The sequence below is a fragment of the Macrobrachium rosenbergii genome, chromosome 54 (assembly GCF_040412425.1).
Source record: "Macrobrachium rosenbergii isolate ZJJX-2024 chromosome 54, ASM4041242v1, whole genome shotgun sequence".
Taxonomy (NCBI): domain Eukaryota; kingdom Metazoa; phylum Arthropoda; class Malacostraca; order Decapoda; family Palaemonidae; genus Macrobrachium; species Macrobrachium rosenbergii.
The window spans coordinates 56,256,143-56,279,975 of NC_089794.1; the positions used below are offsets into that span (position 1 = coordinate 56,256,143).

A 23,833-nucleotide genomic window follows, 5' to 3' on the forward strand; every position below is an offset into this window, starting at 1 on the left:
AATCACTATGTCGGCTGAAATAAAGCATACACGCACTCCAAACCTCGTATGACAGACATCTCTTTGGAATGTAGATGAAGTATTGAAGTCATCCCAAATGGTAAAACTTTGTATTCAAAGAGACCAGATTAATTATAAGCTGGAAATCTCTTTACACTATCTTTTAATTTAATTTGATAATACTTCCTTAGAAGGTCAATCTAGGTAAGATATTCAAGTACTCACAGAGTCAATAATATCTGCAATTCTAGGTAATGGATAAGCATCCTTAACTGTTACAGAATTAACCTTTCTATAATCTGTACACATACGATAGGAATTGTCATCCTTTTTTACTAAAATACAAGGTGATGCCCAATGAGACTTACTTGGTGCAGCCAAATCTAGTTTTAATAAATACTCAACCTCAGCCTTGAAGGCTGGTAATAAATGATGGGACACCCGATAAAGAGGTTGATGAACAGGACTGGTGCTGGATTCTAGCACAACATCATGTTTCATCAAGGTACAGCAACCGGGAGTGTCCGAACATATAGCAGGATAAGACTCCAGAACAGCCTCCAGTTCTTCTCTCTCCACCTTAGGGAGATGACTAAGATACTGTGAAAGGAGAGAAAGAATATGTGAATTATTAGCATCTTTCCACGACAAAATATAATTATGGGCCAAAGTTTCTTCATCGTCTGGTTCGAGAGGAGAGAGACATTTTGTATCAACTACCTCGGTCACTGGGGTTTTCTGTATAGAAGTCTCCTCGATGGGAGCAGTTGTCATCCTTGAGTTTTGAGCAGAGTGATCAGTCCCTTTACTTATCAGGTGAACTACCTGTGGAGAAATCGTTGCAGATTGGTATGGTTTTATAAGATTAATGTGCACTAGCTGGCTAGGTTTCCTTTTATCTGGAGTTCCAATTGCATAAGTCGTTTTAGAGACCCTTTTGGTGATTTTATAAGGACCCATAAATTTTTCTCTTAATGGAGCTCCTGGAACTGGTCGAAGACAAGTACATCATCTCCTACTTTAAAAGTTCTGAATTTGGTCTTTTTATCATAATGGTTTTCATACAGATTTGACTGTTTGTTAAATTCTGATTAGCAAATTCGTAAATAAAGAGTTAAGTTTGTCCTTAACACTTTGAAGGTGATGAGGAATACTTACTTGCTGAGATTCTTTATAAGTACCTCTTAAGATGTTTTCTTTCACCATACTAAGGTTTGTCCAAGTCATTGGCTAACATCATCTCAGGAAAATTCCAGTCGACTCGTGGGGTGGCTGCTCAAGTACATACATAAGGAGATCGGAGTCTTCATCCCAATCTCATTAGTTTCACATGTACTTGTGCAGGAGACTTTTAATGGTCTGGTGATGTAGCCGTTCGAGGAGCTCCATTCGTTTGTGGGTGATATACTGAAGCAAAAATATTAGGAGATGTTTGAATTTCTTTAAGGTTGCTTAAAACAAATCACTAGTAAGTTTGTCCCCTGGTCACACAACTCCTTGAAACCAAAGACAGTGAATATTTTTAGGAGATTAGCAATAATGGTTTTGGCAGATATGTTTTAATAGGTTTGACTAAAGGAAAACTAGTAGTTGGACACCAAGATAGTTAAGATTGCTTTTTAGTTTTGGGAAGCAGACCAACATAATCTACAATTACCTTTCTCAAGAGGAGAAGTACATAATAGGAACTAATAGGTGGTATTACTGATTAGGTTTACCGGTTACCTGGCAAGGATGGCAAGATTCTATGTGATATTTTACATCAGCTTTCATACCAGGCCAGTAGTAATCTTCAATAAACGCTTATAGGTTTGGAATGCTAGAGAGATTCTGCTGAATGAGCAAGATCCAATAAAGCTGAACGAAGATTAGAAAGAACTACAGTTTTCATAAATTTCATGCCAGGAATTTTTCTGTCTTCAGAGGTCGTCATCACAAGGATGTTATTATCAAGATGAAAATATGGTAAACTTGTTTCCATCAGCATTGTCTTTACTTTATCAAAATGATCTTTCAAACTATCATCAGACTTCTGATACTGTACAAATTCCATCTGAGGAATATCAACAATATCAGCAATGACTTTTCACTCAAAAGTACTTGGATTCTACCTTACCTGTGGGTTTCAGTCTCTTTAGGAGGAACTGAAGTTGCAGACCTGGTGGCTACTTGACCCAGGAGCTCTGTCCCAGGAAAACACTACTTGGCTAGCTCTCAGTCACTACTTCCAGGCTGGTGTTGATAAGATGAGTACATTAGTTTGGGCAGGTCATTGCAGAAGTATCATGTCTATATTCTTGCAAGGCAGGTCAGAATCCAACAAGGCAACATTTGTTGAACCTTTAAAATAAGGACAATCAGAAATCTGTACTAGGCAAAACCTTTTGACAAGTCAAATCTGTGACAGTTACATATTGATCTGTTGGTTGGGCTAAATCTTTTAACCTTGAGTTAATGATAGTTTGAGATGACCCTGTATCTCTCAAAATTTGCACTGGAATATCATTAACTTTACCAGAATATATAAATGCTGAAAAGTCTGATAGAGGTTGAGCATAGTGAAGTGTAGTTTTACTTGCAGTGGTCCCTGATTTGTGTCCCTTTTGAAAAGCATTAAGCGAAGCCTTACCATGAGATGCTTTGCATTTGAGGCTAGGACAGTCTTTGATATGAAGTCCTTTTTCTTTACAAAAAGTACAAACTTGAGTGGCAGATGAAGGGCAGGAAGACTGTGGTTTATGTTTATGAATGAGATGGTAATCATCAGCTAATAGGGCAGCCCTTTTTCCATCTTTTTCTTGTTTTTCTCTAATAAACATTGACACATTGGCTGGAATACGCCTTAGGAATTCCACCAAAACTATTAAATTCTTCAATTGTTCCAATGAAGTTATTTGTTCCTTATCCAACCATTTATTAAACTGCTTCAGCTTCAGTGTGAAAAACTCCAGATAAGTTTGTGCTTGGCTCTTCAAAGTTTGCTGAAAAATTTGTCTCTACCCTTCTGCTGTCACACTGTAAGCATCTAAAATGGCAGTTTTAAAGACTTCGTAATCCCTTTCTTGGACCAGTTGCGCTGCCACACATGCTGCTTTACCTTTGAATGAATTTCTGATTAAGAGTACATATTGGTCACTAGGCCAGTTGAGAGACGTTGTAGTGTTTTCAAAAGTAATGAAAAATACATCAGGGTCTTTTTCGTCGAAGACAGGTAGGAGTTTGCGTGCTTTGCCAAGATCAAAAGCCTCAGGAAACTGCTTCTCTGCTAACCTTTCTTCGTCTTATGGCTGATAGTTCCTTTTCCAACTGAACTCTTTCTTTTCTTTCTAGTTCAAGTCGTCTTTGCTCAGTTTCTGCAATTAGGCTTGTGGCTTCTATTCTTTTTTGTTCAGATGCTGCTGCAGCATCTGCAGCTTTTACCCTTTTTTGTTCTGCTGCTGCCGCAGCATTTGAAGCTTCTACTGTTCGCTGCTGTAGTTCAAGTTGAAGTCTCAATTTCACTAACTCTGGGTCTTCAGTCGTCGTAACTTTACGAATAGTACCTTGTTCTAGTGTTAGAGGCCTTAAGGGAAGAGCCTCTTCTTCTGTAATGTTTCCACTATGTACCAAGAAGTCTAAAATCTTTCCCAATAGTTCAGCTTTCACAACAGCATGACTTACAGTTATCCTTGCCCTTTCAGCTATTTGATGAAGCTGGTCTTTCTTGGCTTCCCGTAGTGTATTCAGGTGTTCCCTGGGAGCATTTAAAAGTTTTTCAAGATCAGAAGGCATCTTTCAGTACTGACAAGAAAATATTAAAATGAACAGTTCACATGAAACAGCACTACTACCATACACAAGCTCATGTAACCACCAAATTTCAAAACTTTAGGCCATTTGCTAAAAAAAAAAAGTAATGGTGTGAAGGCACCCATAAATCACGAATTACCGTAACAATCATTAAATGAAGCACGGAACACAATTGACAACCAGACAGTTATTTCCTTTTAAATGAAGGAGCATTTGCTATAAGCAATTTTTCAAAAATTCATAACAATCAGAAAATGCAGTTCACCATTAATACACAACCATAAACAATCCAGAATGAAACAGATTCTAAATGTATTAATTACGAGGTACCAACTGTTACCTGAACAAGGAATAAACCTTTAATTGGCCATCGGGTTAGGAAGTGAGGTTCCTTACGACGTGGTATTATCATTTGTAGACTGAATCCTTTAAAGAGCAAGGGTCGTAACCTGTTTAGGAGGAATATAGGTTCCTATGGAAGGAATCTTAATTCCTTAAGGTGAGGTTTTGAATGCCTCAAAGCACCTCGGCGAAGTTGGGGTGACTATGAAGATATCGCTAAGCGACGGTAGTCGACAGAGTCGAGGGTTAAAAGAATGATGAATAAAAGGATGCCATTACCCTGCCTCCCCGTCCTACAAAATCCCGATGTATGCCTAAGATATCATGTACCTACGCACCATTCTTGTATGTGAAAGTGTGAGCGCGCTGGAGAACACTATCCGTTGGTAGTTCGTCTTATAAACTTACAAAGTATCACTAATACACTACACTCATGTTATCCATCATCACGGAGAAACAGCAAAGTGAATATCACAATCCATCAAGATCGAGCGTAAGCGTAACGAAAACGTAAGTAGATCCCGGACAGGACCCCAATTTGTCATTGCTTAAACTTTCCACTTGAACCATTCATTAATTCCAAGTGATGAGGACAACACTTATGTAGCGTAAAGTAGATTTACGAGGTGCATTAACAAACCAAAACTTAAATTAAACAAGAATTTTACTTATTTCAACAAACTTAAGAATATTGCAACAATAATTACAAATAACCACTTAATAACTGTAATGAACAAAAGAATCGTAAGCCACCGGATAATGAACTCAAAGACGTTGTTGTAACGAGTTTGGAAGTTAACATTTCCAAGGATTACACAAGGGAAAAACAGGAGGAAATTTCATACTCTATGTAAGGTACAAAAAGCAACCAATAGATGGCACTACCAGCATATACATAATAGGTGGGTTATTACAGTTGCTACATAATGATAGAGTTATTATAGTATTACAACATAATGGCTTGTCGTTAAAGACATTAACGAATCGATGTAATTTCAAAGAATTTCGGAGGAACGACGGAAATTAGACAGCTCCTTCTCCCCTGTCCATCTTCGACCCCTAAAAAAAGATCCTCCACGAACTTAATGGATTCTCGAATTCATTCATTTGCGCTGAAAAGGGAACTGATATCTTCTCCCGCTTCGCATCAAAGAGAGGCGCTGAGTTGCCTCATTTGGAGGTCTCGGGATAAAATGGGCTTTACTTCTTATTTTGTTTTGGTTCTTTATAATCCAAAAAGAAGAGACGTCTAAGAGCGTATTTAGACTGAAGTAGCCTTCAGAAATAAAGGAATATGGATACGATAGTCTTTTTTTTTGGAATAGCAAATTAACAGTAGGTTTTATAGGAAACTGACGTTTCTTCACATATTTGGTAAGCAGTTTGTTTAGTCAAAGCATGGCGCTCATCGTTCAGTTATTTGAATATTTGAGGCTGATTACCGTGTTATTATCGCAGACACTGCCTTCAGTAATGATCCTGTTAGTGTATTAGTTTTACCATTATCGTTTAAACTGTTTTTTATTTTCTTGCTACTGCTGGAGTAATCCTGGTGTTGAAAAAGTAATGTTAGAGAAGCCAAACCGTGCGGGAAAGTACATAAAAAGACGTCCTCAACAACACTTAAGTAATGATAAAAATGACACGTGCAAAAATATATCCTTTTTGTGAAAACAAATACTTATGACAATAAATTTTTAGGAAGGTCATGATAACAAACAACCTCTGATGTTTATTTTCGCCATCAGGTTCTTTCTGCATTACGACAACTAAAGGAGACCCTGAAAATACATTCCTCGTGAAATACTCTCTGGTAATAAGTGAGGTAATATTTGTAAAAAAAAAAAAAAAAAAAAGGAAGAAATAAGTGAATAGCACTGACTAGTAAAAATACTAATTTCCGATAATGCCCCAATCTCTTAGGAACCCTTGATATCTGTTAGATGACTTTTCGCTACACTTGACAGACAACCAACTTTAAGAAAGTTTCTCAAAGGTGCTACTAAAATGACACTTTTTTATTTCGTTAATGACATTTTTTATTCTGTTAACGACTTTTCTCCAATAGGATTCTATGGATTCCAGCCAGGGACATTTTATACCTTTTTATGTATCTAGTTTTAAACTGTCAGTTCTTTATTTATGAGTCATTAATTTCATCAGCGTTCTATAATCCCTTCTTAATCTTGTGTTTGCTCTTTCAATGCTTTTTAGTTTGGTTTGTCTTTTTCACTGGTAAGCATCTGGCTGTCTGGTGTGTTTCTTAGGATTAATAATCATAATACCGATAGTAATAATTAAGAACTGCAAAGCGTATTCCTCTCTGAGTAACCACAGGAAGGGAGAACAACTGGTTGTCCGTTTCTACTGTAGGAGGACTTTGAATGGACATGGATGCGTGAGTGTGATGTCCACCCTAAGATATCTGTTTCTTATTTATTTTTCTATGCCATAATTAGCTTAAAGGTTTTTCAGTGAATTCTGAAAACGAATGACAGTGTAACATAATGATGAAATTCACCATTCATTCATCAATGCTTTCGTCATGCATAATTCATTATCACCAAAAGTGTTATTCATAAATTTACTTAAAAATACAATATGATGAGGCAAAGAACCAGTTAAGGAAATTCCAATTTCCATAATTAAGACAAGTGTCTCTGGCGTGCAGCGAAGGCTTGAGAATTCGACAGTTCGGATTCGAAAAGTCAAAAAGAATAATAATAAATTTTCTTAATTACTGTGATTTCCCTGGATCAGGCGAGGAAGTTTGGGTACCAGCCATGTTTTTGCTTTTGACTATCCGATACATCTGAGATTTCTGCAAGTCAAGAAAGTGTTCCTTTTGAGTCATTCTTTGGGAGGGTTTCTGCCTCTTCTGCTGTATCGTCATTTAGAAGCCTTGAAGTTCCAATCCTACCGTCAATCCCATTCGCTTTTCTCTTTCCTGAATTAGTGTTCCTGTTAACAACACCAAGTCTTCTCTGCCATATAACTTCTTTGAACAACTTCTTTACAGCAGCATCGATTAATAACCTCACCGAAAACTTCCTTTGTTTTTGTTTCGAGAACTTCATTAGGCAATGTGTTCCAACCCTTCCTCTCACAAACACTTTTCCTGGGTAATGCACATTGATTACTATTGTACACTCAATGCCGTTTTGTCTTTTCTTAATCTCTCAGAAGCGCAGTTATGTAGCTCTCTTTTGTAAATGATTCGCTATTATTCCTCCAAAGCTGAGACAAAAACATTACCTCACTAGTATGTGAGTGAAAGTCTCTTTACGTTCCCGTTCCAGGCTTTCGCTGCAACTGATATTTCACATTTGTCAGTACTGTTTTCATTATACCTGAAAATACTAAATATTATTATTATTATTAGTATTATTATTATTATTATTATTATTATTGTGTATTAATATTATTATTATTATTATTATTATTATTATTATTATTACACATAGCAAAAGAGTTCTCTAAGCCTTCGCTCATCATGTCTTTCTTACAAAACAATAATTATCCTTGAATTTTTTTAGTTCTACATTCTCTTCAATTTAAACTTTAGATTCAGCCAAACAAAATGTAAATTTCCTCGCTATTCAACACACGCTTTTAATTAGGTAGAATTTCTTTCTCTTTTTTATATATGTGTAAAAAAGTATCCATTTGAAGCTATATTTACCATAATTATATCAACGATAATCGTAATACTTATATGATATTGATTAAATCATTTCTGTATTAACTAGTGATGAAGAGAAAGAGAGGAGTTAGATGGTAGATCAGTGGTATGTTTATGAAAGAGATGCACACCTTTGCAAACGTCTGCATCACGTCTGCATCCGGAAGGTGGCGTGCTGTTGAACACTTGTCACCTTTCCGCTTTCTGGTCTGATATCTATTTTGTTCAAGGATACTGAAATGGTTTGCATTTTACTCTTATATCATTTTGAAGATTTATCTGTTTGTAAAGAAAGTTTTTCCCGTTACGTGTTTTGCACCATGTTCGAGGTTGAGAGCGTGTTTGTGTGTAAGTTTCACACCGAATCGGGTTTGGTTGTTTTTGACTACTGATCATTTCTCTGTACATCCTGATGCGAGACAGACGTCTCGAAACAACCTTTGTAGCTGGGTTAGAATATATCTATATGAAGAGCAGGGTTTTAGTTTTCTGTGAAAGAAAACTAACGAGACGGCTATTTGTGTGTCCGTCGGCACTTTTTCTGTCCGCCCTCAGATCTTGAAAACTACTCAGGCAAGAGGGTGCATTTTTTACCTGTCAATATTGACCCAGCATTATGTATGTCAGTTGTACGGTGAATTACTAGTAAGTTGCTCTGCTTACATAAAACATTATGTTTCTTAATCAATCAGCGCTTTTATTTCAAAAAATGAGGAAAGAAAAGTAAATATTATAACAGTGCGTGCCAACTGCTCAATCAACTCGTTTAATGAGATTTTTTTCAATAGTAGTGCAGTGCTTTGAGTCAAAAATTACATTGGTCAAAGTGAAATGCTTGTATTCTTCAGTGAATACAAGAATCCAAGAACTGATGGTCAAAAGTATTGATGCTAAATAGTCCAAGTATAGTGGAAGAAGCACTTAAAATGATGGGTGAATGAAGGAAAGTTCACGTAACGGAGCGTAGGAATTATTTAAATTCATTACCATAAAGATATCACCTCCATTTCATCCTGATATTGTTAGATCTTGTAGTCCATCCATAATTTCTCCAAATATAATTTCCCTCTTTCTCTTCAATCCTTTGTTTCATATATGATAATCATATGTACAAAATTTTTATCTTTTTCCTGAAACAAAAGCATTTTACAGATCCCGGTATAAAATCATTTATGTAAAACATTTCTTCGATTTGGGTAAAGAAATAAAACTCGACGTTTTCATAAACTGTTGTTTTGTTGCATCATTTCAAAAAAAATTTTTAATCAACTTTATATATTGATATAGAGATATAGAGATCTTTGAGTGATACAGAAAGGATACAATACGTATCTACATATCCAATGAAATATGGGTATGCATACAAAACTAAATTTATGTATGTATGTCCACAAAATGCATCAGTCCATTTATATATATGTATATGTATATATATATATATATATATATATATATATATATATATATATGCATATACTGTATGTATATATATATGTGTGTGTGTGTGTGTGTGTGTATGTAGAATCTACTGGTCACTTTTGCAGACACATATATTTGTAATAACCATGATGCACTCTTAACTTCTAGAATTCTTCATACTTTTTGGATGTGCTTGTAACACTATGAAACCGTAACATCAGAAGCATTCACATAACTATTAAATTACATATATATATATATATATATATATATATATATATATATATATATATATATATATATATATATATATATATATATATATATATGTGTTATATGAATTTTTATCACATCGCAGTGACAATTAATATACAAACATTAAGCTACAAATGTCGTTTAATATCCAGTTCACTCTACTTCGGGAATATCACGGAAGGGGAAATATAAATGATAAATGGATTGGTACCTAAGTGACTCGAACGCCCGACAGTACCCTCCAACGACTTCCAGTCGATGTACAAGACCATTAGGCTATCAGGAAAGGTATAAGTTAATGCCGACTCTGCCGTACATTTACCCATCAAGTGCAGGGATTTGTACTTAGCATTGGCATCAACCCACCCCCAACCATGACTGCCTGTTGGTATGTTTGGAACATATAGTGATATATGAATTTTTATCACATCATTGTGACATTTTGTATACAAACATTAAGCTATAAATGTCATTTTATATCCAATTCGTGCTACTTCGGGAATATCACCAAAGGGGAATTATAAGTGGTAAATGGATTGGAGAATAAGTGGCTCGAACACCCGACAGTACCCTCCAACGACTTCCAGTTGACATTCAAGACCATTAGGGTATCAAGAGAGGTATAAGTTAATGCTTACTCTGCCATAAATATAAGGAGAATTATACTTAGCCTAATGGTCCTAAAATATTGACTGGAAGTCTTTGGAGGGTACTGTCGGGTGTTTGAGTCACTTACTAAGGGATTCAGAGTCGATGAAACACAGTTTTTCGGCAAAACCTTTTTATCAAAGCATCAGATAGAGGTGAAAGTTGGCAAGTGTGTATTTTATAACCCTAACTAATTTTTGCAAGTATTATTTAGTACCCAAGCTCAATAGTTCTGGTACTTATCAGAGTAAAATGTAGTTTACTAAGCCAGGGCCATCAAAATCGCAGGTAAGGGTTTTGATCACGATAGTGACGTTAACCTATGACGTCATGAGGTTCCACCCACAGTGAAGAGAAGTTTACATATGGGGAAAACGTCTCTTCACTGTGGCTCTGCCCACCTGCCAGTGACATACTCACTAACTGATATTAGAACCCATCCAAAGCTTCAGCGATATCAATAATGGCGGGCAGGATTTGTCATCATCCCCTTGATTGCATTATCATTCTCAATAATTTTATTATTATTATTTTGCTGAGGTTTCATCCCAACTTCCACAGCAGTTGTAGGGACTAAGCTGTAAGCTTGGAATTCTTCCATTTTCTTGATATTTGTATCGTTTCTACTTTACAAATAACTCAGTGTATGTAATTCATCCACAAAAAGAACCAGTCTATAGCTCATCTACAAATATTCAGGGAGGGAATACAAAAAGACAATCCGTTTTGTTTTTCCTCAGGTTTCGACACTACAGTATAGCCTTCTATTTGCAGCAAGTCAGGAGCGGTCACTAGAACTCAAATGAAAAGCAATGATACTTCATTTCCCTCAATTGTTAGAGCTGTAAAGGTCAACGCCATTGTTTTATTTCATTTAATGTAACCCACTGCTATTTTTCTTTGTTTTTTTTATTTATATCATACAACACCCTAAACAGCGCTCGTATACTCGCTGCAAATAAAAGGTAATGGTAGGAGTCAAGATTTAAGGGCAAGTTAATATCAATCAAATGTAACATGTTTTATATACATACGCATGTAAAGGAAAATATATTGAAATCAGTTTGAACGAGGAACATATTGTTATAGTCATTGTGTTTTAATAAATAGGTTTTAGATATACAAAAAAAATCTAACACTATACATAATTTATTTACAAAATGTCTTTATCGTCACTCTCGAGGAAGAGGTCATCATCCCCGTCCCCTTCGTCGCTAGTAATGTCAATGATGACTGGTTCTGCGCTCTCAAGGATATTGTCCGACTTCCAGTACTCCTCCTCAAAATGACGGGATTGTCTAACAGCTCCTGCCCACACTTCTGGGTTGGCCAAGTTACTATTACTCACTACAGAAAATATAATTACCTATTCACGTTATCGTAAATCTTGCACCGGGTCTTTTCGCTTGTGTACAGATTGGCAAGCCGTAGCACAAATGCAGTCTTGCAACCACGGGAACAAGTCCATATCCTGCTGGCCATTACCGAATTTGCTGAAGCCTAGACTGCGTAAGCATATCCATTCACCTCCTACCTGGTGGATGGGCGGAGCCTCATGATGTCATATGTTTACGTCACGAATTGTTTTAGGATCCTTGTCTGTGATTTTCTCGGTTCCGGTATCGGCGACTTCATTTGACTTTATAAATATCAAAACTATCGAACTTAGGTACTTAATAATACTTGCAAAAATTTGGTATGGTTATAAAGTGTACACTTGCCAACTTCCACCTTTATCCGATACTTTGATAAAAACCTGTTGCCGAAAAAACGTGTTTCATTGGCTCTGAATACCTTAGTAGGTACCAATCCATTTATCACTTATAATTCCCATTCGATGATATTCCCCAGGTAGCGCGAATTGGATAATAAACGATATTTGAAGCTTAATGTTTGTGTGTGTGTATATATACGAGTATACTGTATATATATATATATGCATGTATGCATGTGTGTGTGCGTGTTCCGTTGGTGTGTTTGCGTATGTATACAGTATATCGAGTACTGTACCAGTCCGGCGAACTTTAAGGACTTTTTATACCGAACTCCTCTGAAAATTTTAGTGGTTACCCATCCAAGTAACGACCATACCTAACAATGACCGTACCGAACTCTACTTGGATTCACTGATCGAACGGCCAGCAGTATCAGGAAAGGGTTATTTGTGATTGTTTAATCACATGATACTTTAGAGATAAAAATTTACAGATAAATGAAACAGGAAATAAAGGAGGAATTGCCATGAGGAAACTTTCGAAATGTGAGGGACTTAAACTCCAAAGGAAACTTGATCGTTCATTGTTTCCTGGTTCTTTTTTCCCTGGAAATTTGAACCAGGAGAAAGCAAAGAGATAAATTATGGTTACTTCCATTGATGAAATACTACTGTGCGTCTCTCTCCCTCTGAGGAAATGACGAATAGGACTCTGCTATTTGTGGCGAAAGAAAATAGAAAATCTCTATTAATGTTTGAAAAAAGAACGGGTTATGCACTTGATTAAAGGATTGCTCAAGAACTACCTTTAGTTTAGGTGAATGATCACAATTATATCAGGAATCTGGGTTTCCTACATAAAAAGGAGATAAAAAGTTTTTGCGAGCTGCCTCTGTCCTGTCGACTGCTGAATGCACTTTTGTTTTCCAGGGTTATCTTTCAATCTTTTTATTACTTTTGAGTCTCATGATTATTTTATCAAGGCGACTGCTTAATATTTCAACGACTTTGATCATCTCATGTTGTGATAACAACGTTGAACTATAAGAATGCAACGTTTTGACGTCGGTTTCTTTCAGAGTTTTTTCGTGGGGGCAAGGCCTAGACCTTGCGTGGGGGAATATTGAAGGGGCAGAGACGTCGCTTGTTGAGCTTTTCACCTGTGCAGGTGAAAAAAGGCGTCCGGAAGTTCGTTTGTCCTTCCCGACCGAATGATTTGTGTATATGAATTGACTCAAACAGAAGTAACAGGACAAAATAACATTAACACTTGCAACCTCAGTCAGAATTTCAGATGAGACCAGAGCACAATGAAGAAAAAGAAGAACAGGAACGAGAAAAGCAAACAGAGGTGAATGAGTAGTGAATGGGAATATCCGAGAAGTAACAAGAATAAAAATAATTTGATGTTTCGTCCGTCAAAAGAAATGTCAATGAAATCCAGGTTTTAGGAGGTTAGACATACAGTACGTACAGTATACTGACATCCACCATGCATGGCAAAAAATGTGGCTTATAGTTTGTATGTGTCTGTATGTGGAATAAAAGCACTTACTATTCGTGTGTCTCTAACAGATTCTATAGAATCAGCATTTTATTCAAAACAATTAGTAAATATTCTAAAGAATAAATCATGGAGCTTAAAGTGCAGTATTCCCTTTATGCAAAGCATACGTGACTTACCCTTTCAGACGATGCTCCCTCTTCTGTCACAGACTGTGATTTTATATTCGTCCATAGACTTAACTTTAGCAGCCTCTAGCCATCGTTTAAAACATCTCCTTACTTTATAGGCATAATCCAAGAAAGTCATCTAGACATCCTTCTTCAAAGATCTGAAATTTTCATTTTAATATTCAGGGCTCATCTGGTAAACCTGTAGCACATTGTGTTTGAGCACCTGGTACTCTTTACACTGATTAGCTGATAAGGGTAAGTAGGCACATCTTCCTTTACCAATGAGAACACTCTGTATCAAAACTGATCAAAAAACTTATCTGGAGCTTCTTCTGTAAATTTTGGAATTAACTTCTGTACTCTTACTACATCAAACACAGGGTCTGCATTACCTTGGATATAGTTATATGGGTTTACAGTTAGTAAGGATCGAGCTCTGATTAACTCCAACTCCCTTTCATGTTTTGCTTTCTCTCTTTCTTCAACTTCTTGCCTCCTTACTCTATCTCTTTCTTCTTTTTCTTTATCTCTTTCTTCTCTTGCTTTGTCTCTTTCTGTATCTGTATCTGCAGCCTAAGTAAGTTTTCTTCTGACTCTAGCACCTTCAGTCTACCCCAAAATTCTTCAGTGTCTAAACTCCTAAATTCTGCCTGTACATAACCATCCTCATTCTCTTGCCTTACCTTATTTGTAAATTCTACCTCAGCTGCATTCAACAATACATATGCCTCCCTTAACTCTCCATCTACTTTATCAGAGCTTATTAATGCCTGGATTGCAAAACACTTGATTTGTGCCTCAACCATATCAAAAGTAACATTACCGCCACATGTTACTGCTAAGAGAGTCCACTCTGCCCTAGTCAGGTGAGATTTAGATAACTTTCTGATGGTTGGAGCGGCCAAAAATTCCTGAATTTTAAACAGAGCCATAATTCTCTAGTTTATTCAACAAAAAGGGATTACAATTCACTTCAAAACAGCTATATGGTTACCCTCCTACCAAAAAATATTCCTAACACCACCAGAGTAAACCATAAACCAGAGTGATATTCTGTTTAGTACTCCCTGGATGATGGGCACCAAATAATTTGTTTAATTCTCCCAGATCTGACCATCAAATATTTTATCATTGTTTGATCCTAGGTTCAATCCCATTCAATTTGTTTAATCCCGTTCTTTAATTTCGTCCTGTTCAATTTTCCCAGGTCTGGCCAACAAATCATTTGTCACAAAGTGATCAAGCACCTGGTTATTTCACAAATAATAATACCAAAAAGTTACCTCACTTCGACCAGATACTTGAAACCTCATAACAAATATATTAAGACTGAATACTGAAAAGGTTCAGTGATCCCATAAAACTTGCTTATCACTTGAGAAAATCAATGTAACTTTATCAAGTTATGGGTGAGGTAACAATTAACAAGCTATAAACAGACTAGTGGAAAATGGGCATCACTTCCACAAACACTATAAATGTTTCTCTGGTTCTATTTTACATAGATAAGTCTCAGGTGAACAAATAGATATATCACTTACCTTGTACACATTCATTAATTTCTCTAATTTCTGGTGGTCAAAATGAAATACTGTGCTTTTAACTTTTAACAAACAGGTTTATATCTGTTTGCTCACCTGAGACTTATCTAGGTGAAATAGAACCAGGGAAACTGTCATAGTGTTTGTTGAAGTGATGCCCATTTTCCACTAGTCTGTTTATAGCTTATTATTTGTTATCTCACCCATAACGTGATGAAGTTAGATTGATTTTCTCAAGTGATAAGTAAGTTTTATGGAATCACTGTACCTTTAGAGTATTCAGTCTTAATATTTTTGTTATGAGGTTTCAAGGATCTGGTCAAAGTAAGGTAACTTTTTGGTCTTATTATGCGTGTAATACGAAGGTGCCCTGATCACTTCGTGACAATATATATATATATATATATATATATATATATATATATATATATATAATATATATATATATATATATATATATATATATATTAACTATCTGTAGAGGAAAACAGTTATGCGAATTATAACCTCTGCTTTACTTCATTCGTTTAAAGATTGTAAAGCACTGCATTTATGCATTTACTGTAAATGCTTGTTTTATACCAACGTCTTTAACTCCTTTAGTTTGAAAATTTTGCACCATTCATTGCAGAATAATCAACTTTTTTCGTTCAGAGATTCCATGAGGCCAAATATCCATAAGATGAGCTTTTATTCCAGGATTATCCGAAGAATGTCAGAATGAGGCTTTTGCCTCAGAAGCTCAAATATGAAATAATATCTTAAATGCCTTATTTTAGCCTTTAGTAAATTATTTTGGAAGAACACATTTCCCATTTAAATGTCGAATTTCATATATTTTGCCTAAATGATTTGGTTTGCATGATCATAATTTGACTTGCGCTGCCGATACCCACATTTTAATTTCGTTATCAATTACAGACTCACTTATAGGACAAATAAACGTTCAAACAATGGCTATTAAGTGTAAGTAAGATTATGTAATTTTAAGAAACGATAACAGAAAGAAGAAAGCAATGCAAATGCAGATAAAAAAATAATAGTAAAGACCCTTTAATAAATCTCAAAATTTATTTTATCAAAAACTTGTGAAAATGGGTCTAAAATTACTGTGAATCAGTTGTAAATCTATCTCTCGAACTTACGAAATGCAAGAATTCTCTTTATTCTCATTGTTGGCCTCTTTTTGCTCTGAAAAACGAGAGCTGGAGTGGTTGGACAGCAAGATGGAAGAGGGAAGCGGGAATGAAGGTAATGTACTGTACAGTAACTTCCAAAAGTGAAGCTACAAATTTCAGAGGATTTCGTTCGAAATTCACTAACTGGCGACTATAACACGTAGCTGGAAAACTTATTTTTTTCTGCATTGAAAGCTCTATCAAGAGAAATAAAGCTAATATATGATGCACAAATATCAAATCTATGATATTTATAAGAATCATAAGAAAAAATTATGGTAATATTAATTATTTCAAAGTAAAGTAATTACTTCAAACTATAGAAACGAAAGAATTTTAAATTTTCGTTCAACACCGGATCACCAACATTACCGTTGTATATTTCGAGCAATGTGGAAACAAATATTTAATATCATTGTGTATTATCAATTATTTTAGCGAAGATGCATAAAACCATGCAAGTATCAATAGAATATGAACTAAATATCTCCGTAACATTAAACATAATTAACCATAAATGCGCCTAGATTCAACAGAGAAGTTGGGAGTGGTTGGTAGTTCTGATTTTAGCTTACAGGACCGGACCATTCGGGCTTTACTTCAGCTTTGGCTTCGGTTTCGACCCACGACACAAACGTAACATTATCTACCCAACCTATGAATCGCCAGCCAGTAATATTGAATAAACGGGTAAATCAGTTCCCTCCTTCATTATGCTTGCAATAACTGACAGAAAGTAACCATTATTGAAAGGGTAAACTTGATTGCAAACAGGTTTTCCGTTATAAATACAGAACCGTTACAAATACAGAGGGCTTCTCCAAATAATAAGTGTTCCCAAATCATTCAAGTCTAAGATCCACCAAGGTTGCCCGAAAACAACTGAAAATTCATCTATCTGCCTTCCTCACTTCCTCTGCCTTGGCTTAGGCCTAGACTTCCTCACTTCCCTGGAATTGACTTTGGCATAGACTTCCTCACTTCCCCTGACTTGATGTAAGCCTAGACTTCCTTACGTCCCCTGGCTTGGCTTAGGTCTAGACTTCCTAAATTTCCCTGCCTTGGCTTCTGCCTAGACTTCGTCATTTCCCCTGACTTGTCTTCAGCCTAGACTTCCTCAGCTCCCCTGACTTGATTTAGGCCCAGACTTCCTCACTTTCCTGACTTGACTTAGTCCTAGGCCTAGACTTCCTCATTTCCCCTGAGTTGATAATGAAACCTAATTAATAGAAAATCATGTTTACAACCATCTAGATATCCAAACAACTCAATTTATTAAAATATATTTCCTTGATTTTTGAAATAGGCCTAACTGAGTAGCCATGCTAAACGCATATTACTTGGATTTAATTTTTTCCCCCACACCACTTGTGTCTTAGTTATATTTCATTCAGTCAGATGCTAAACTTCTTTGTGCTTTATGAAAAGAAATCATAATAGGTTTTGATATGACGCTATAAAAGTAGAATGTTAATTTACAATTCACATTAGGCCAATGCTTATGCACTCGGTTCCTGATGCTGCTCAATGGTGAACACTCGATATCACACACTGAGAGCCGCAGATGTTTCTACGGGGAAATTTTTTTTTTTTGAGGGGGAGAATTCTTTTTTTTTTTTAATAAACAATTATTGAACTAATAACACTGACCGTTCACTAGGAAATACCTTCTGTGGTTCTACAGTTAATCACTGATGCTTATTATTAGATAAAGAGGATGACAATGATTGGATTAAATGTACTAACTGGCAACCCACGAGTTTTTAAAGAAGTACGATCAATTTTGAAATTTGTAGCATCACTTTTGGAAGTTAATGTACAAGGCTAAAGAGTGGGTGCATCTAAGGGGCCGAAGGGAAACTGCGACCAACCTCTAGCAATACCTGCAGGGGACTGCATTAGGTGCACTGAAATCATTACCCTCCCACGAGGTTTATTACCTTTGTGGCTCGAAGGAGAAACATTTTTTTTTTCAGACCCCATAAATCACTCCTAGCACAATTGGGTGTTTATTCACCTATAATTTTTTGCTGAAAATTTTTTAATTTCATAATTACCATCTTTTGTTATAATTTTAAGTCTTTTAGTCCTTTTATGCCAGTTTTCGACAATCGTTTCATTGTGTTCGATCAGTATTCACAGAATTGTGTGTGTGTGTATATATATATATATATATATATATATATATATATATATATATATATATATATATATATATATATATATATATATATATATATATATATATATATATATATATATATATATATATATATATATATATATATATATATATATATATATATATATATATATATATATATATATATATATATATATATATATATATATATATATATATATATATATATATATATATATATATATATATATATATATATATATATATATATATATATATATATATATATATATATATATATATATATATATATATATATATATATATATATATATATATATATATATATATATATATATATATATATATATATATATATATATATATATATAACATATATTATATATATATATATATATATATATATATATATATATATATATATATATATATATATATATATATATATATATATATATATATATATATATATATATATATATATATATATATATATATATATAAATATATATATATATATATATATATATATATATATATATATATATATATATATATATATATATATATATATATATATATATATATATATATATATATATATATATATATATATATATATATATATATATATATATATATATATATATATATATATATATATATATATATATATATATATATATATATATATATATATATATATATATATGTATATATATATGTATATGTATATGTATATATATATATATATATATATATATATATATATATATATATATTATATATATATATATATATATATATATATATATATATATATATATATATATATATATATATATATATATATATATATATATATATATATATATATATATATATATATATATATATATATATATATATATATATATATATATATATATATATATATACATACACATATATGTATTAGAGGTATCATTGCTAATATGATATTCTAATCAATAAATCATCACTGACTGTAAAGTGGCTGAACAATTCCAAGAATTATAACAGCGAGAGTTCTTTTCATCTTAAATTCGAAACGTTTCATGTGTAAATACTCAACGTTTGCTTCTGACCACAAAATAGAGGAGGTAGCAGGTAGCATTGGAAGATAGGGAGTAGAATGTAAAATGAACTTTAACCACCAAAGGGAAATAAAATGCTACAGATCTTTGACACAATATTTGCATTATTGTTAATAACATCGATGTAGTTGACTTACGAAATGAAAGACTTAGAATACCATTCTTAAATCATAAAATCGTGGGACAAGATGATTTTCAAAAATTCAAGTAGACTGGTTCAGTGTCGACAATTCTCACTGAAATTCTGCAGTGCGTGAAACTAACTTCTTCAACTTTTGCAGTTTTATATAATTTCTCACGACCTACCACAACTTTGTGATGGTTTTCTTTTTTTTTTCTTTTTAATATCAATAAAGCATCTGTAGCCCGCTAATGAAGAAACTGTCCATGTGGAATAAGTCGCTGATACGCGCACCTTGTTGAATGTACGTTATATAATACAAATACCTCTCTTTTGTCTTATCTGTGCGTATCCCCGCATAGTTACGCCAAAAAAGAGCTAAGATTGCTCTCCCTTGCAAGAAAATTTAGTGCATTTAAGACTGTTGTGGGGAAACTATAAAAAACGTACAATATATGTATCTTCAATACCTACGAGGTAAATGTAATTATGTCACTATCCCAAATACTACCGGAGAACTTGGCGTGTAAATTGCTGAAAGTACATAACATTGTATGTCAGTAGATGAAACATTTAGCTTTCTCAGCTCTCTGAAAGAAGTTTTGATTTAATAACCTCTTGTGAATACACCAGACTACACCAAAGTTTCGAAGATGTCTCAGTGAAGAAGGAAGTGAATATAAAAATATTTTTTCGATTAACTTTCGATAGTAGTAGTAGCAGTAGTAATAGGTGCATTTAACAAGAAATGAAACATAAAACGCAAACACGAAAACGATCCCTTTACAATCATTATCTCTATTCATTATTGGTGGGGAAAAATTCGCAGAGCAGTAAATGTTAAAATAGTTAAACATAAGACAAAAAGCTAATAAAAACAATAAGTTTGAAATATTCTGATGAGTTAGAAATTAAATCTTTCTCCAAAAGTGTATTTGGTAAAGTTTTGTGCTTAAAACTCAGCAGACATGAGTTTAAATCCTTTTTGAGAGCTGGAGTTAAATTCTCCGTCTTTTAGTGACAGTGTTTGTTTTTATTCATAGTTATCACGTGTAAAATTTATATATATGTATACACGCTCCCCCGCACACACACACATACACACACACACACACACACACACACACACACACACACACACACACACACACACACACACACACATATATATATATATATATATATATATATATATATATATATATATATATATATATATATATATATATATATATATATATATATATATATATATATACAGTATATCTGTGTGTGTGTGTATGTATGTATGTATGTATGTTTGTATAAGGAGCCCAGAAACGCCAAAATGTAGAAAGTTAATGCTATACTTTAGAGAACAACTGTCTCCCCCTTCAGGCATGTAATGAATGAGATAAGAGTTACAGGAAAGCGGTGTTTATAACAAGAGATCCAGAGGTCAGCAGTTACGTCACTATGGACCACATGTACAGGTGTGTAGTTTCCTTTTGTTATGACATTGCTGACTATAACAGCGCGACTCATTCCAATAGACTTTCCCCTTAAGTTAAATAACTTAATAAATGAAAGCTCTTAGAACAATCTTGAGCAACAAGAGAAAGTTTTAAATTTATCTAACGCGTCCCTTACCGTAAACCAACACTATGTCTTAAACCTTTGCCCTCATGCCATGCCGGAAAAAGTAATCTAGATTTTATAGTTGCTTTTGACAAATTCATATCTGATAACAATTACAGCCGAGAAGAAATATGTTTAAAGGGCATTTTGCTAAATGCATTAGCTGACCTTAACGGGAGCTTTCAATTATAAGATTTCTAAGTGGTTAACCTGCCTCCTTTCCCTTTTCTTAGGGAAATTTCCTCCCACTCACAAACATTCTGAAGGTTTCTGTCATAAATTCAAAGAAGCACATATACCACTCCACAACATAAAACTTATAAGCTTAGATGTAGATTTCCTGTTCACAAAAGTACCAATACAGGACGTTCTACAGTTTTTTAGAGAAAAATTAGCCCCTAATCAGATCGTTTCCCACCAGCCCTGCATAAAATAAGAAAGTTAGTTGAAATAAATGCATCAAATAATGTCTTTTCATTCCGGGAGTCATTCTATTAACAAAATCGGGTGCAACATGCACAGCCCTTTAAGTCCTGTTTTAGCCAATCTATACATGGAATATTTTGAAACTATAGTAATAAATGCAATAAAACCTAAAGACATGCTGTAAATGAAATATGTAGATGATATCCTAACATTTTGGGATGATAGGTGGGGTAATTTCAACGAATATCTTTCAAAATTAAATGCATTAGTCCCCAGCATCAATTTGAAAGTTGAATGGGAAACAGGCAACAAAATTCCTTTTCTCGATGTTTTAATAATTAGAGACACGACAGAATACACATGTACCATATACAGATATCCAATATTTTCACTTTTATACATTCACTATTTTATTATGATGACATTTCCATCAAGATTGGCGTAGCCAGAAATTTATTCTTAAGATCCATACGGATTTGCTCCGCGGATCTCCTGGAAAAGGAAATTGAACAAATCCGTAAGAAGCTGTCATCTTGAAAGTACCCTGACCATATAAATGAGAAAGCAATTCATAAAGCTAACATAATCTTCTACCGTCCCCGTCAAAACAAGACTAGAGATGTTGACACAGACACTTGGAAACTCTAACCCTTTTGCTTTTACCTACCCAAATGCCTTAGCCAAATCCCTGATTAACATCCAGTCCCCAAAGACACAGGAGTTTACGAAATCCCTTGCCAGGACTTTGACCAACCCTACATCGGTTTACAGGTAAATCACTTCCCCAGAGATTAAGACAACCTAAACGTTCAGTTAGGTATGGCCAACAGAGCTCAGCTATTTTTAACAGAATAGATAACCATAATCAAAGAATAAAATGGAATTTGTCACATATAATTTATAGTAGCAATTATCAGTTCAAAACCCAGATGGTTGAATCAGCATTGATTAAACAAAGAAATACAATGAACCTCTCAAAAGGATCTTGGGACTCAGATATTATAGATAAAATCTTCCTATAACCAGCAAATAAGAAGATTAAGGGGAAATTGTCAACTGGAGTGACATAACGGCTGTTCTCTGGATCTCTTGGTGTACATACTGTTTTTCTGTAACGCTTATCTCATTCATTACCTCCCCAAAAAGGGAGACAGTTGTTCTCTGGAATATAGCATTAACTTTTTACGTTATGTCATTTTTATGGGCTCCTTTTTTTAGAGGGAATGCTGTTTTAACAGAAAATATTTCACAGTCATATATATATATATATATATATATATATATATATATATATATATATATATATATATATATATATATATATATATATATATGTGTGTGTGTGTGTGTGTGTGTGTGTGTGTGTGTGTGTGTGTGTATACGGAAATAAACACATGAGAACGTGTTTCGCAGAAATAAATTTCTGACTCATATCGGAACCGAACCCAGGTCTTTCAGGTAAGAGTCCAGGGCATTAGCAATTCATCCGCAAAAGTCATAAAAGAAGTAGAAACCTAAGTACTTCGTGCCTGAGTTTTTTCGTGGCAGGTGCCTAGCGCCTAACATACCAGAGAATTTTAAGCAGTTTCACGATCCAGTAGAGAATGAATTGTTGACATTTCATTCGACTTACCCGATGTGAATCAGAAATTTATTTCTGTGAAACACGTTCATATGTGTTCATTTTTTTCTGTAAACGTGCTCTGGAACGGTAGTATACAATTAAAAAGTATAAATTTCTTTGGACATTCCGTAAAAAAGGTTAAAATTAATGAAACAGTTTTTATAGTGAGAGTTTTATTGAGAGGTAGAATGTTTTATACTTATTAAACTTTATACAGCATTACCTTGAAAGTTAATAAATAGACATAAATCTTAGATTTTTCAGTCATAAAACAAACGCATCGAGGGCAATACTTGAATATAAACTTCACAAAATTAAAAAGTATGTGCGACTTTATAAAGTCGATAACAAACATGACAATGTAGGACTTGAATGCGTAAACATGACTATGGTATGTAAATAAATATCAAATAATAGAATGTTGTGCACCTCTCATTTACAAAGTACCACTTATGGCACACTGTATCTTCTAGATGGTAAAAACCAGGCGTCAGACACACAAAGGAGCACGTACTTTCCCC

At 34.1% G+C, this 23,833-nt stretch overlaps 1 protein-coding gene across 1 annotated transcript in view; it reads right to left on the bottom strand.

Annotated features, from left to right (window-relative positions):
• Positions 1-23,833, bottom strand: part of LOC136834687 (uncharacterized abhydrolase domain-containing protein DDB_G0269086-like) — a 36,276-nt gene that overhangs the window by 932 nt on the left and 11,511 nt on the right. Inside the window, exons 2-6 of the mRNA XM_067097275.1 lie at positions 14,028-14,437; positions 12,805-12,956; positions 11,293-11,482; positions 3,271-3,733; positions 369-600 (exon numbers count right to left, since the gene is read on the bottom strand). Coding sequence (XP_066953376.1) covers positions 369-600; positions 3,271-3,733; positions 11,293-11,482; positions 12,805-12,956; positions 14,028-14,437 — 1,447 coding nt within the window. The remainder of the gene's footprint in view (positions 1-368; positions 601-3,270; positions 3,734-11,292; positions 11,483-12,804; positions 12,957-14,027; positions 14,438-23,833) is intronic.